The 14,567-nt window shown below is 39.3% G+C and overlaps 1 protein-coding gene across 1 annotated transcript in view; it reads left to right on the top strand.

Annotated features, from left to right (window-relative positions):
• The window catches only part of LOC106583634 (copine-9), a 137,483-nt gene that overhangs the window by 100,003 nt on the left and 22,913 nt on the right, over window positions 1-14,567 (top strand). The window contains exons 9-15 of the mRNA XM_014168038.3: window positions 6,224-6,327; window positions 6,750-6,854; window positions 7,781-7,822; window positions 9,144-9,219; window positions 10,317-10,370; window positions 10,584-10,645; window positions 12,381-12,427. Coding sequence (XP_014023513.3) covers window positions 6,224-6,327; window positions 6,750-6,854; window positions 7,781-7,822; window positions 9,144-9,219; window positions 10,317-10,370; window positions 10,584-10,645; window positions 12,381-12,427 — 490 coding nt within the window. The remainder of the gene's footprint in view (window positions 1-6,223; window positions 6,328-6,749; window positions 6,855-7,780; window positions 7,823-9,143; window positions 9,220-10,316; window positions 10,371-10,583; window positions 10,646-12,380; window positions 12,428-14,567) is intronic.

Raw genomic sequence — 14,567 nt, 5'->3', positions numbered from 1 at the left:
GGGTCTGGCGCATGGCGCAATTCGTGACAAAAAAAATCTAAATATTCCATTACCGTACTTCGAAGCATGTCAACCGCTGTTTAAAATCCATTTTTATGCCATTTTTCTCATAAAAAAGCGATAATATTCCGACCGGGAATGTCCATTTAGCTAAACAGAGGAAAGAAAATAAAGTTTTCGGTTGACGCGGGCACGAGCCTGAGTCTCACAGTACTGTAACCAGCCACTACCCAAACGCGCTACTTTGTTTCAGCCAGAGCCTGCAAACCCACGATTCAGCGTTTTGCCGCCTTCTGAGAACCTATGGCAGCCGTAGGAAGTGTCACGGGACAGCTAAGATCCTCACTCTTCAATAAACAGAGACAAGAAGAACGACACCTTGTCAGACAGGCCACTTCCTGCATGAAATCTTCTCAGGTTTTTGCCTGCCATATGAGTTCTGTTATACTCACAGACACCATTCAAACAGTTTTAGAAACTTTAGGGTGTTTTCTATCCAAAGCCAATAATTATATGCATATTCTAGTTACTGGGCAGGAGTAGTAACCAGATTAAATCGGGTACGTTTTTTATCCAGCCATGTCAATACTGCCCCCTAACCCTAACAGGTTAGGCTAGCTCATATCTCTACTCGGTCATATCTCTACTATATCATATCTGTACTTTAGGCTAGGTCATATCTCTACTAGATCATATCTCACCTGGGTCATATCTATACTAAGACATATCTGTACTAGATCATATCTCTACTAGATCATATCTCTACTAGATCATATCTCTACTAGATCATATCTCTACTAGATCATATATATACTAGATCATATCTATACTAGGTCATATATATATACTAGATCATATCTATACTAGGGCATATCTCTACTTGATCATATCTATACTAGGTCATATCTCTACTAGATCATATCTCTACTAGATCATATCTATACTAGGTCATATCTATACTAGGTCATATCTATACTAGGTCATATCTATACTAGGTCATATCTCTACTCGATCATATCTATACTAAGACTTATCTCTACTACATCATATCTATACTAAGACATATCTCTACTAGATCATATCTCTACTAGATCATATCTCTACTAGATCATATCTCTACTAGTTCATATCTCTACTAGATCATATCTCTACTAGGTCATATCTCTACTAGATCATATCTATGCTAGGTCATGTCTCTGCCTGATCATATCTATACTAGATCATATCTATATGAGGTCATATCTCTACTTGATCATATCTCTACTAGATCATATCTCTACTAGATCATATCTCTACTAGATCATATCTCTACTAGATCATATCTCTACTAGATCATATCTCTACTAGATCATATCTCTACAAGGTCATATCTCTACTAGTTCATATCTCTACTAGTTCATATCTATACTAGGTCATATCTCTACTAGATCATATCTATACTAGGTCATATCTATACTAGGACATATCTCTACTAGTTCATATCTATACTAGATCATATCTCTACTAGGTCATATCTGTACTTTAGGCTAGATGCATTCAGCATCATGACAGAATATAAAATCGTGGTAATGTCCCAAAAGGATCGAATTAACTACATAGCAAACTACTTGTGACCAGAACCCTTTGGGCCCCACTATGTAAGGAATAGGGTGCCATTTGGGACACAAACAGTGAAAGATTATCAGGTAATGCAGACAATATTGGAATAAATATACATCCAGACAGTGAACAACAACAGTGACGATTCCACTCATTTCTGAATTATTTATCTCTCTATCTCAAATGTTTTCCTCTTTTTCTTGGTGGGTGAATAATTAGAGACAGGTCATGTTCCGTTATTATGACTCACTCACTCACTCACTCACTCACTCACTCACTCACTCACTCACTCACTCACTCACTCACTCACTCACTCACTCACACACACACACACACACACACACACACAGAGACACACACAGACACACACACACACAGACACACACAGACACACACACAGAGAGATTGACTTCCTGGGAATGATTTGTCTAATGAATGAGGAGAAAACAGATGAATACCCATTGAGATGAAGTATTATTCTCATTCCATCTCTATTGGGGGTATTGAGATTGGGCTCTGAAAACTTGTGAATGCATAGTTAAGTTCTGTATCATCAAACATAGAGAATATAGTAAAGTGTATTGTTCATTTCGGAGAGAAAGGAATGGGCATGCTGCGTGCTAGATGAAATGTTGTGTTTACTCTGCTACCTCACCCAGATCTCTGAAAGGTGTGATTTCCACAGGATGTCAGGCTCATAAAAATGTTGTTACTAAAATGGTAATACCCATTCAAGTCAATGTTCTGTGATGTTCTATCTATTCTATTTATATGGTTGAGCTGCTCCTCCTCGGTAGAGTCTTTTGTTTTGGCTTTCTCAGAGGTTTCCCTGTGAAATATGATATGTATGTTAACAGCATACTTGTTAAAGGTGCAATATGCAGAAATCGCTCTGACATTTCCTGATTGCTAAAATTCTAATAGTTTGCCTAATTTCAGTTAGTGACAAAACAAGCAGTGTAGAGAATTTATTGTACCGTCTAAACCGTTGTGAAATATCTTTTCAATAACCAAAACGATATAATTTTCAGCTTAATTGAACACCGGTGTACAAAACTGAAAGTAAAAGATGCAAAAACAAAACGTAAGAGTGAAAAGCATAGAAATAGCACATAGAACATATCTTCCGCTACTTAGACTTGCTTTCAATGAGAATGACAGATTTATAACTCACACTTCTATATGCTTTGGTCGGGTCGCCCAAAAGGTTACTTAAAACCTGTTTAGGATCGGGGGCAGTATTTTCACGGCTGATTTGGTTACTACTCTTGCCCAGAAACGAGAATATGCGTATTATTAGTATATTTGGATAGAAAACACTCTGACGGTTCTAAAACTGTTTGAATGGTGTCTGTGAGTATAACAGAACTCATATGGCAGGCAAAAACCTGAGAAAATTCCAAGCAGGAAGTGGAAAGTCTGAGAATTGTAGTTCTTCTTTTGATTCTCTATCGAAACTACAGTATCTGTGGGGTTACATTGCACTTTCTAAGGCTTCCATTGGCTGTCTAAAGCCTTCAGAAAGTGGATTGAGCCTTCTCCTGTCTCTGGGCAGAGTATAGGAGCTCAGTTACTGAGTGGTCTGCCTGAGGACAAAGGGATTGGATATGCGCGTTCCCGCGAGCACGCTGTTTTTTCTTTTTCTCCTTGAATGAATACACTATTGTCCGGTTGGAATATTATCGCAATTTTACGATAAAAATACCATAAAAATTTATTTTAAACAGCGTTTGACATGCTTCTAAGTACGGTAATGGAACATTTTGACTTTTTGTGTCTCGAAATGCGCTCGCACGTTACCCTTTGGATAGTGACCTGAACGCACGAACAAAACGGTGGTATTTGGACATAAATATGGATTATTTGGAACAAAAACATTTATTGTGGAAGTAGCAGTCCTGGGAGTGCATTCTGACAAAGATCAGCAAAGGTAAATCAATATTTCTAATACTAATTCAGAGTTTATGTTGCCACGAACTGAATAGCTCGCTGTGATGGCGAGCTATGTACTCAGAATATTGAAAAATGTGCTTTCGCCGCAAAGCTATTTTAAAATCTAACACAGCGATTGCATAAAGGAGTTCTGTATCTATAATTCTTAAAATAATTGTTATGTATTTTGTCAACTTTTATGATGAGTATTTTTGTAAATTCACCGGAAGTTTTCGGTGGGAATACATTTTCTGAACATCACGCACCAATGTAAAAAGCTGTTTTTGGATATAAATATGAACTTGATTGAACAAAACATACATGTATTGTATAACATAATGTTCTAGGAGTGTCATCTGATGAAGATCATCAAAGGTTAGTGCTTCATTTAGCTGTGTTTTGGGTTTTATTGACATATATGCTTGCTTGGAAAATGGCTATGTGGTTATTTTGGTCTATGTACTCTCCTAACATAATCTAATGTTTTGCTTTCGCTGTAAAGCCTTTTTGAAATCGGACAATGTGGTTAGATTAACGAGAGTCTTATCTTTAAAATGGTGTAAAATAGTTTATTGTTTGAGAAAATTGAATTGTGGTATTTTAGTTGTTTTTGTATTTCGCGCCATGCGATTCCATTGGCTGTTGGCTAGGGGTTCTGCAGGCGGAACGTCTGTCCACAACAGGTTAATGCAGCTTTAGCTTACAATTTGCAGTGACTTTTACCATTACATTTATTGGTACTCTTTATCTTATTACATGGTTACTAATGGGCTTAAAAAAAGAACACCTGTACCATGTCAGATATAGAGTTGAAATGTATTACATTTGAGTTTGTATCCCAATATTACACTTTATATACATCACAGAAGACTGAAATATAACAAAACCCTTTGACATAGAAACACTGGATTTTCTGCAGGTTTTTTAAAATAATGTTTGTTATTATCAAATTAAGAAAAATATGAATAATATTCCACCCTTGAGGCCACTAGAGGGCGATTTGGTGATTTGACTGCAGAAAAGGGCTACTACTTTAGTACTGTGATAGAAGTGCGTTGACTTGTTGCTGAATCCAACCTGTCAACCCCTAAACCATTTCCAAACAAGAATCAACCTTTATCATAAACACTTGGTTAGAAAAATAGTTAAAAGCAAAATCTTTATATTTGAATATGTTAAAATAGGTTTTTGGAAATTTTTGCTAATTTATTACAATTAAAAACAGAAAAACCTTATTTATAAGTATTCAGACCCTTTGCTATGAGACTCGAAATTGAGCTCAGGTGCATCCTGTTTCCATTGATCATCCTTGAGATGTTTCTACAACTTGATTGGAGTCCACTTGTGGTAAATTCAATTGATTGGATATGATTTGGAAAGGCACACACCTGTCTATATGAGTTCCCTTCAGTTGACAGTGCATGTCAGAGACAGGATTGTGTCGAGGCACAGATCTGGGGAAGGGTACCAAAACATTTCTGCAGCATTGAAGGTCCCCGATGACACAGTGCCCTCCATCATTCTTAAATGGGAGAAGTTTGGAACCACCAAGACTTCCTAGAACTGGCTACCTGGCCAAACTGATAAATCGGGGGAGAAGGGCCATGGTCAGAGAGGTGACCAAGAACCCGATGGTCACTCTGACAGAGCACCAGAGTTCCTCTGTGGAGATGGGAGAACTTTCCAGAAGGATAACCATCTTTGCAGCACTCCACCAATCAGGCCTTTATGGTAGAGTGGCCAGATGGAATCCACTCCTCAGTTAAAGGCACGTGACAGCCCGCTTGGAGTTTGCCAAAAGTCACCTAAAGGACTCTCAGACCATGAGAAACAAGATTCTCTAGTTGATGAAACCAAGATTGAACTCTTTGGCCTGAATTTCAAGCGTCACATCAGGAGGAAACCTGGCACCATCCCTACGGTGAAGCATGGCGATGGCAGTATCATGCTGTGGGGATGTTTTTCAGCGGCAGGGACTGGGAGACTAGCCAGGATTGAGGGAAAGATGAATGGAGCAAAGTACAGAGAGATCCTTGATGAAACCTGCTCCAGAGCGCTCAGGACATCAAACTGGGGCGAAGGTTCACCTTCCAACAGGACAACAACCCTAAGCACACAGCCAAGACCACACAGGAATGGCTTCGGGACAAGTCTCTGAATGTCCTTGAGTGGCCCAGCCAGAGCCCAGACTTGAACCCGATCTAACATCTCTGGAGAGACCTGAAAATAGCTGTGCAGCGAAGCTCCTCATCCAACCTGACAGAGCTTTAGATGATCTACTGAGAAGAATGGGAGAATCGCTTGAAGCGTCATACCCAAGAAGACTCGAGGCCGTAATTACTGACTAAGGTTCTTCAACAAAGTACTGAGTAAAGGGTCTGAATACTTATGTAAAAAAAAATATTTCAGAATTTTATATATAAAAAAATAATTTGCTAAAAAATCTAGAAACCCGTTTTTGCTTTGTCATTATGGGGTATTGTGTGTAGATTGAGGCCGGTAAAAATATAATCAATTTTTAGAATAAGGCTGTAACGTAACAAAATGTGGAAAAATCAAGGGGTCTGAATACTTTGAATGCTCTGTAAGTATTCACACCGTGAGTTAAAACTTTGTAGAAGCACCTTTGGCGGCGATTAATACCACCTTGGTTTAATGTTTAGACTTGTCTGAGGCTTGTCTTTTCTTTCAGGACATTGCCACTATGCAGTTGTGTGCCAACAAGCTGGACAAAAAAGACTTCTTCGGCAAGTCAGACCCCTTCCTGGTATTCTACCGCAGCAATGAAGACGGAACGTGAGTGTGTGTGTTTATGTGTGTGTGGTGGGTATGCGTGTGTATCAAGATGAGTTAACTGCCCACATCGTCTGTTATGTATCACATCTGTCAAAATGTTGATTTTGGAGAGAACAACGCTTTCATTTTCTTGGTGTTTGTGGTTGATACCTCTATGCTTTGTGTGCTGTGTACCCACTTCATAGACGTTCAAAATTAGCGTCTCGTTTGCCATCACTGGCATCAGGAATTTCTTCGGGTCCATACAAATATAATTACTAGAAGGGGGGGAAAGCCCCTCAGACCATGGGCATTCGACTGTACCCTTATAAGTCATTCTATTTCTGTTGGTTCACCATATTCTTTGGTATTTCTGGTTAATACCTTTCCATCCCTGTAAAGTGTCTGTAGTCAGAGCTCCTTGTGTTTGCTGTGTACTGTAGGTTCACCATCTGCCATAAGACAGAGGTGATAAAGAATACACTGAACCCTGTTTGGCAGCCCTTCACCATCCCCGTACGAGCCCTCTGTAATGGAGACTATGATAGGTGAGTGACACACAGACAGCCAACAGCATAGGTCAAAAGTCACTTAGCCCCCGGGGCAAAGAGATGACCACATTAGCTATTTTGGGGAATTTCAGCAGAAGCTTTCATCCAAAGCAACCTAATAAATTATAAATATTTATTTATTTCATTGTGCTTTCCATTACAGAGAGAATCTCAAAGCGCTGGTAAAGAATACAAAAAACAAGCAATGTAAAAATGAGAATAAGCTACAGCAGTATATTCTCCAGTATGGTCCATGCCAGAATCAAACTCTGATGTTGCCAGCACCTTGCTAGCTGAGCCATTGGCAAGACTGTGGGACTAAGTCCTGTCTGCCCTCAATACTGAGGACTATGGAATGTTGCTGTAGCATGATGTACTACAGTGCTCTGTGGTGGTCAGAATAATGCCAGCAGTCGGCCATATTGTCTCAGAGGCCAGCACTGGTGTTATTGGGACCAACATGGAGGTTCCACGATGTTTCGTTTATCTCGGGTTATCAAACACACACACACACTATTACTTTGGAATGTATTGCTAGTGGATACAGCTTTTGATATCCTTGTGAATTGTGATTCATACAAATGAATCATATTATATTGTTAATTAATTAAATGAACAGTATATTGTTTTCTATTTACATAATACGTTTGACTGGGTAAATCCTTTAAGGAGAGTGAAAATGCATCTGTGTGACCATTTGAGAATAATGTTTGAACAATTCTTCATAGTTGGTGGGTGATCTACTGTATGCCTCATATATCACTGACTTGGAACACACACACACACACACACACACACACACACACACACACACACACACACACACACACACACACACACACACACACACACATGCACACACACGCACACACACACACCTCTCTGTGATTCTCATCTTTCTCTCTTATCTTCCCTTTCTCCAGGACGGTCAAGGTGGATGTGTATGATTGGGACCGGAATGGAAGGTAATTTTCTCTGTCTACTCTCTCTCTCTCTATTCTATCTCTCTCCCTCCCTACATCTCTCTCTATCTCTATTCTCTCTTCCACCCCCCCCCTCGTTTCATCCTTCATCCATTTCATTTACCATCTCCAGAGAGCCTCAGACGCTCCAAATCTCCCTCAAATGTCATCCCTCGTTCTTTCTCTGGAGGGGAATCTCAAAAAGGGGGACTCTATCTCATAAGTTTCCGGTTTAGGGTTAGCACACACAACCACAAATCACTGACTGGAACTTTAAAAGTCAGATGTGATATCAGAATGGAGAGTGTTCATATCACTCTCTCTCCCTCCCTCCATCTCTTTTCCTCTCTCCCTCCTCCCTCCATCTCTCTGTCCCCTTCTTTATGAAAGGGAATATGAGTGTTGACCTCCCTCCCTCCCTCCATTTCTCTGTTCATTCTTTATGGGGGAAATGTGAGTGTTGACCTCCCTCCATCTCTCCCTACCTTTATCTCCATCCATCTCTTCCTTCATCTCCCTCCACACCTCTCCCTCCCTCTCTCCCCCTCACTCCATATCTCTGTTCCCTTCTTCATGAAAGGGAATATGAGTGTTGACCTCCTCCCTCCCTACATATCTCCCTCCATCCCTCTCTCCCTTCCTCTCTCACTCCATATCTCCCTTCCTCTCTCCCTCCATCCCACTCTCCCTTCCTCTCTCCCTCCATCCCTCTCTCCCTTCCTCTCTCCCTCCATATCTCCCTTCCTCTCTCCCTCCATATCTCCCTTCCTCTCTACCTTCCTCTCTACCTTCCTCTCTCCCTCCACATCTCCCTCCACATCTCCCTCCCTCTCTCCCTCCATATCTCCCTCCATATCTCCCTCCATATCTCCCTCCATATCTCCCTTCATATCTCCCTTCCTCTCTCCCTTCCTCTCTCCCTCCCTCTCTCCCTCCCTCTCTCCCTCCATATCTCCCTCCATATCTCCCTCCCTCCCTCTCTCCCTCTCTCCCTCCCTCTATCTCTGTCCTCTTTTTTATTAAGGGAATGGGAGTGTAGACTGCCTCCCTCCCTCCATCTCTGTCCTCTTTTTTATTAAGGGAATGGGAGTGTAGACTGCCTCCCTCCCTCCATCTCTCTGTCCTCTTTCCCTTCCTTCTTCACTGTTGGTGGCTACTGATGGGGCTTCCTCTCTAAATAGGACATGTCGATTGAAAGCAGGCATGTCGTATTTGGCTTTAGGTGATGATATTTAGATGAAGAAGAGGGGCTGGGGTTGGTGTTTCCTTCAGTATGGTACTCTTTCAGATGCTGCAGGTGTTACTCTCGCAACTATTCCCACAGTCATGACTTCATTGGCGAGTTCACCACCAGCTACAGAGAATTCTCCAGAGGCCAGAGCCAGTTCAACGTCTATGAGGTAAAAAAAAGAACAGGGAACACTTACAGCCTGCAACACTTAAGCATGTATCCTAGTGAGCACAAGACGTTGAAAAATATTTTCAATTGAAAAATATATATATATTTTTTTTAAACCTTTATAAAAAGGTTTATATTATGTCTCTCTATGTAGGACATTTTCAACTGTCTGTACTGTTTAAAGGTGCACTATGCAGAAATTGCTCCGCCATTTCCTGGTTGCAAAAAATTATAATAGTTTGCCTAATTTCAGTTTGTGACAAAACAAACAAGTATATTTTAGAGAGTCATTGTACCATCTAATATATTTTCCATAACCAAAAATGTTAGATTTTCAGCTGTTTGAAGCTTGTGCATAAAACCAAAAGTAAAATATGCAAAAACATAACTTAAGAATGGGAAGCATAGAAATAGTGCACATAGTACAGCTTTACTGCTTCTTAGACCTGCTTTCAATGAGAATGACATATCTATTTTTTTATTCTACCTTAGTTTTAACTAGGCAAGTCATAAGGAAAAAAATATTTTCAATGACGGCCTAGGAGCACTGGGTTAACTGTCTTGTTCAGGGGCCAAACAACAGATTTTTATCTTGTCAGATCAGGGATTCGATCTTGCAACCTTTTGATTACTAGTCCAATGCTCTAACCACTAGGCTACCTGCCACCCCAATAACTCACATCTATAACTCACATTTCTATGTGAATTTGGTCGGGTCGCCCAAAAAGTTACATATTGCAGCTTTAAGGACACATCCTCAGCTTCCTATATTACAGCTCTAACTGAAATACTTAAACAACTGTTTGTCATATTGTATCTTTAATAATGAGATGAGCAGTGAAGCATTTTTGCGATTTTCCCATTCAAGTTTCCCAATTTCCAAATGTTACGACTATACTCACATATCCCCGCTATGAAAATAGTTATTTTTCATCCGTCTTCCATCTCTTATAATATAAAATGTTAGATTCGGTCTAATTTCTTTCCATACCACACCTACATACTCTGAACGATATGGTGAAATCAAACCCAGTCCTCTTTTGTAAGACATCTGTATCAATCTGTATAATTTTCCCTACCCTACATGTTTTTGTCCAGGTTCTAAACCATAAAAAGAAAGGCAAGAAGAAGAAATACGTCAATTCAGGGACAGTGAGTATCGGTTGAGATTTCCCATCTCCACCTGTCGGTGTTTTATAGATAGGATTCATTGTTTTATAGATAGGATTCATTGCCAATGTGATATGGCATACACAGTAAACGTTTTGCTTTGCCCATCTATTTTTCTTCCCCCTCCCTCTCTTTCTCTCCCTCTCTCTCTTTCGCTCTCTCTCTCCCCTCACCCCATCTCTCTATCCTCTGAAGGTGACACTGCTGTCCTTCAAAGTGGAGTCGGAATACACGTTTGTGGACTTCATCCGGGGAGGGTGAGCCCACTCTTAATAACTTTGCATTAATGTTAGACTCCACTCTTAATAACTTTGCATTAATGTTATAGCCCACCCTTAATAACTTTGCATTAATTTTAGAGGCCACTCTTAATAACTTTGCATTAATGTTAGAGGCCACTCTTAATAACTTTGCATTAATGTTAGAGGCCACTCTTAATAACTTTGCATTAATGTTAGAAGCCACTCTTAATAACTTTGCACTAATGTTATAGGCCACTCTTAATAACTTTGCATTAATGTTATAGGCCACTCTTAATAACTTTGCATTAATGTTAGAGGCCACTCTTAATAACTTTGCATTAATGTTAGAGGCCACTCTTAATAACTTTGCATTAATGTTAGACTCCACTCTTAATAACTTTGCATTAATGTTAGAGGCCACTCTTAATAACTTTGCACTAATGTTATTGGCCACTCTTAATAACTTTGCATTAATGTTAGAGGCCACTCTTAATAACTTTGCATTAATGTTAGAAGCCACTCTTAATAACTTTGCACTAATGTTATAACCCACTCTTAATAACTTTGCATTAATGTTAGACTCCACTCTTAATAACTTTGCATTAATGTTAGAGGCCACTCTTAATAACTTTGCACTAATGTTATAGGCCACTCTTAATAACTTTGCATGAATGTTAGAGGCCACTCTTAATAACTTTGCATTAATGTTAGACTCCACTCTTAATAACTTTGCATTAATGTTAGAGGCCACTCTTAATAACTTTGCATTAATGTTAGAGACCACTCTTAATAACTTTGCATTAATGTTAGAAGCCACTCTTAATAACTTTGCACTAATGTTATAGGCCACTCTTAATAACTTTGCATGAATGTTAGAGGCCACTCTTAATAACTTTGCATTAATGCTAGAGTTCACTCTTAATTACTTTGCATTAATTTTAGAGGCCACACTTAATAACTTTGCATTAATGTTAGAGGCCACTCTTAATAACTTTGCATGAATGTTAGAGGCCACTCTTAATAACTTTGCATTAATGTTAGAGACCACTCTTAATAACTTTGCACTAATGTTATAGGCCACTCTTAATAACTTTGCATGAATGTTAGAGGCCACTCTTAATAACTTTGCATTAATGCTAGAGTTCACTCTTAATTACTTTGCATTAATTTTAGAGGCCACTCTTAATAACTTTGCATTAATGTTAGAGGCCACTCTTAATAACTTTGCATTAATGTTAGACTCCACTCTTAATAACTTTGCATTAATGTTAGAAGCCACTCTTAATAACTTTGCATTAATGTTAGACTCCACTCTTAATAACTTTGCATTAATGTTAGAGGCCACTCTTAATAACTTTGCATTAATGTTAGAGGCCACTCTTAATAACTTTGCATTAATGTTAGAGGCCACTCTTAATAACTTTGCATTAATGTTAGAGACCACTCTTAATAACTTTGCACTAATGTTATAGGCCACTCTTAATAACTTTGCATTAATGTTAGAGACCACTCTTAATAACTTTGCATTAATGTTAGAGGCCACTCTTAATAACTTTGCATTAATGTTAGAGGCCACTCTTAATAACTTTGCATAAACATTAGAGGCCACTGTTGATGGCTTGCTCAGCCTAGCGTGCATGTCTGAAATTGTTTTGCGTGGTTTAAACAGACAATATCCTTTCCAGACTTTATTATGTTTTTGCTTGGTAAAGTTTAAGTTATTTATCGTAATTAATCATTGTCTCACCAGGACGCAACTCAACTTCACAGTGGCCATCGATTTCACAGCGTCTAATGGTAAGTGTAGCTAAATTACTGATACAGTTTGTTGTTTATTAGCGTCTCTTTCAGGCTACTGAAGGACTAACGTTTCCCTAAAATCCGTATAAAATAATATTATGCTAACCTGTCGTCTAAAGCAAGGTTATTTAACATGGTATACTGCATGGTATATTCATGAATATCGCTAGAAACAACAGGATAAACCCATTTTGAATTACATATCTACAATATAAGAGGAGAATATTTTCTTTCTAATAATAATTATTTCTATTAATTATTACTTCTCAACTCCTAATATTGAGCTAATTACACTCCCTGGAGTATCTGACATAGCCCCCATGAGTACCAGTGCTGCTGGTAAGCTTTCTTGTCTTGGACATATTTTTGCCAACACATGGCTAACCTTTCTCTAATTAGCCAACCAGCTGCTATTAGTGAAAATGGGTTTGGAGTTACTTTTCTAGCTAATAGGCTATGTTAGAGTTACACTTCCTTTTCCAATTACAGTACCAGTCAAAAATTTGGACACACCTACTCATTCAAGGGTTTTTCTTTATTTTTACAATTGTCTACATTGTAGAATAATAGTAAAGACATCAAAACTATGAAATAACACATATGGAATCATGTAGTAACCAATTTTTTTTAAAACAAATCATAATATTGTAAGGTTTCACATTTATTAGTCAACCTTGTGTTCTGTTTCACAGTGTTCTTGAACGTAGCCCTGTTTCTTTGTGTTCTTGAACGTAGCCCTGTCTTTAATTTTTGTTCATTGATTTCACCTGTGTTCGTTTCTCACCTGGTCTCATCAGCTCCTTATTTAGCTCAGTTCATTCTGTTTGTGCCTTTTTGAGGTATTGTTCGTTTTGACTCTACTATGCCTTTTCCTAGCTTGTTTGTGAGAACCAGTTATAGCCTTCAGTCCTAGTTTTGATTCACCTACCTGTTTGCCTACCTGTGTATGACCCTTGCCTGCCAGTGACCACGATTCCTGCCTTCTGCGAAGGTGAAATAAACACCTGAATCGACACCTTTTTCTCCCTGAGTGTTCATTACAAATATATTTCAGATTCTTCAAAGTAGCCACCCTTTGCCTTGACAGCATTGCACACTCTTAGCATTCTCTCAACCAGCTTCATGAGGTAGTCACCTGGAATGCATTTCAACTATTAGGTGTGCCTTGTTAGAAGTTATTTTGTGGAATTTCTTTCCTTAATGCATTTGAGCCAATCAGTTGTGTTGTGACAAGGTAGGACTGGTATACAGAAGATAGCCCTATTTGGTAAAAGACCAAGTCGATATTATGGCAAGAACAGCTCAAATAAGCAAAGAGAAATGACAGTCTATTACTTTAAGACATGAAGGTCAGTCAATCCGGAAAACGTTAAGAACTTTGAAAGTTTCTTCAAGGATAGTCGGAAAAACCATCAAGCGCTATGATGAAACTGGCTCTCATGAGGACCGCCACAGGAAAGGAAGACCCAGAGTTACCTCTGCTGCAGAGGATAATTTCATTAGAGTTAACTGCACCTCAGATTGCAGCCAAAATAAATGATTCACAGAGTTCAAGTAACAGACACATCTCAACATAAACTGTTCAGAGGAGACTGTGAATCAGGCCTTCATGTTTGAATTGCTGCAAAGAAACCACTACTAAAGGACACCAATGAGAAGAAGAGACTTGCTTGGGCCAAGAAACACGAGCAATGGACATTAGACTGGTGGAAATCTGTCCTTTGGTCTGATGAGTCAAAATGTGAGATTTTTGGTTCCAACCGCCATGTCTTTGTGAGACACAGAGTAGGTGAACGGATGATCTCTGCATGTGTGGTTCCCACCATGAAGCATGGAGGAGGAGGTGTGATGGTGTGGGGGTGCTTTGCTGGTGATACTGTCTGTGATTTATTTAGAATTTAAGGCACACTTAACCAGCATGGCTACCACAGCATTCTGCAGCGATACGCCGTCCCATCTGTTTTGTCATTAGTGGGACAACTATTTGTTTTTCAACAGGACATTGACCCACAGCACACCTCCAGGCTGTGTAAAGGCTATTTGACCAAGAAGGAGAGTGACGGAGTGCTGCATCAGATGACCTGGCATCCACAATCACCCGACCTCAACCCAATTGAGATGGTTTTGGATGTTGGAC

This window comes from Salmo salar, chromosome 22 (genome assembly GCF_965601325.2).
Source record: "Salmo salar chromosome 22, fSalSal1, whole genome shotgun sequence".
In the NCBI taxonomy this organism is placed as follows: Eukaryota; Metazoa; Chordata; class Actinopteri; order Salmoniformes; family Salmonidae; genus Salmo; species Salmo salar.
This window is presented reverse-complemented; position numbering and strand designations above follow the sequence as displayed.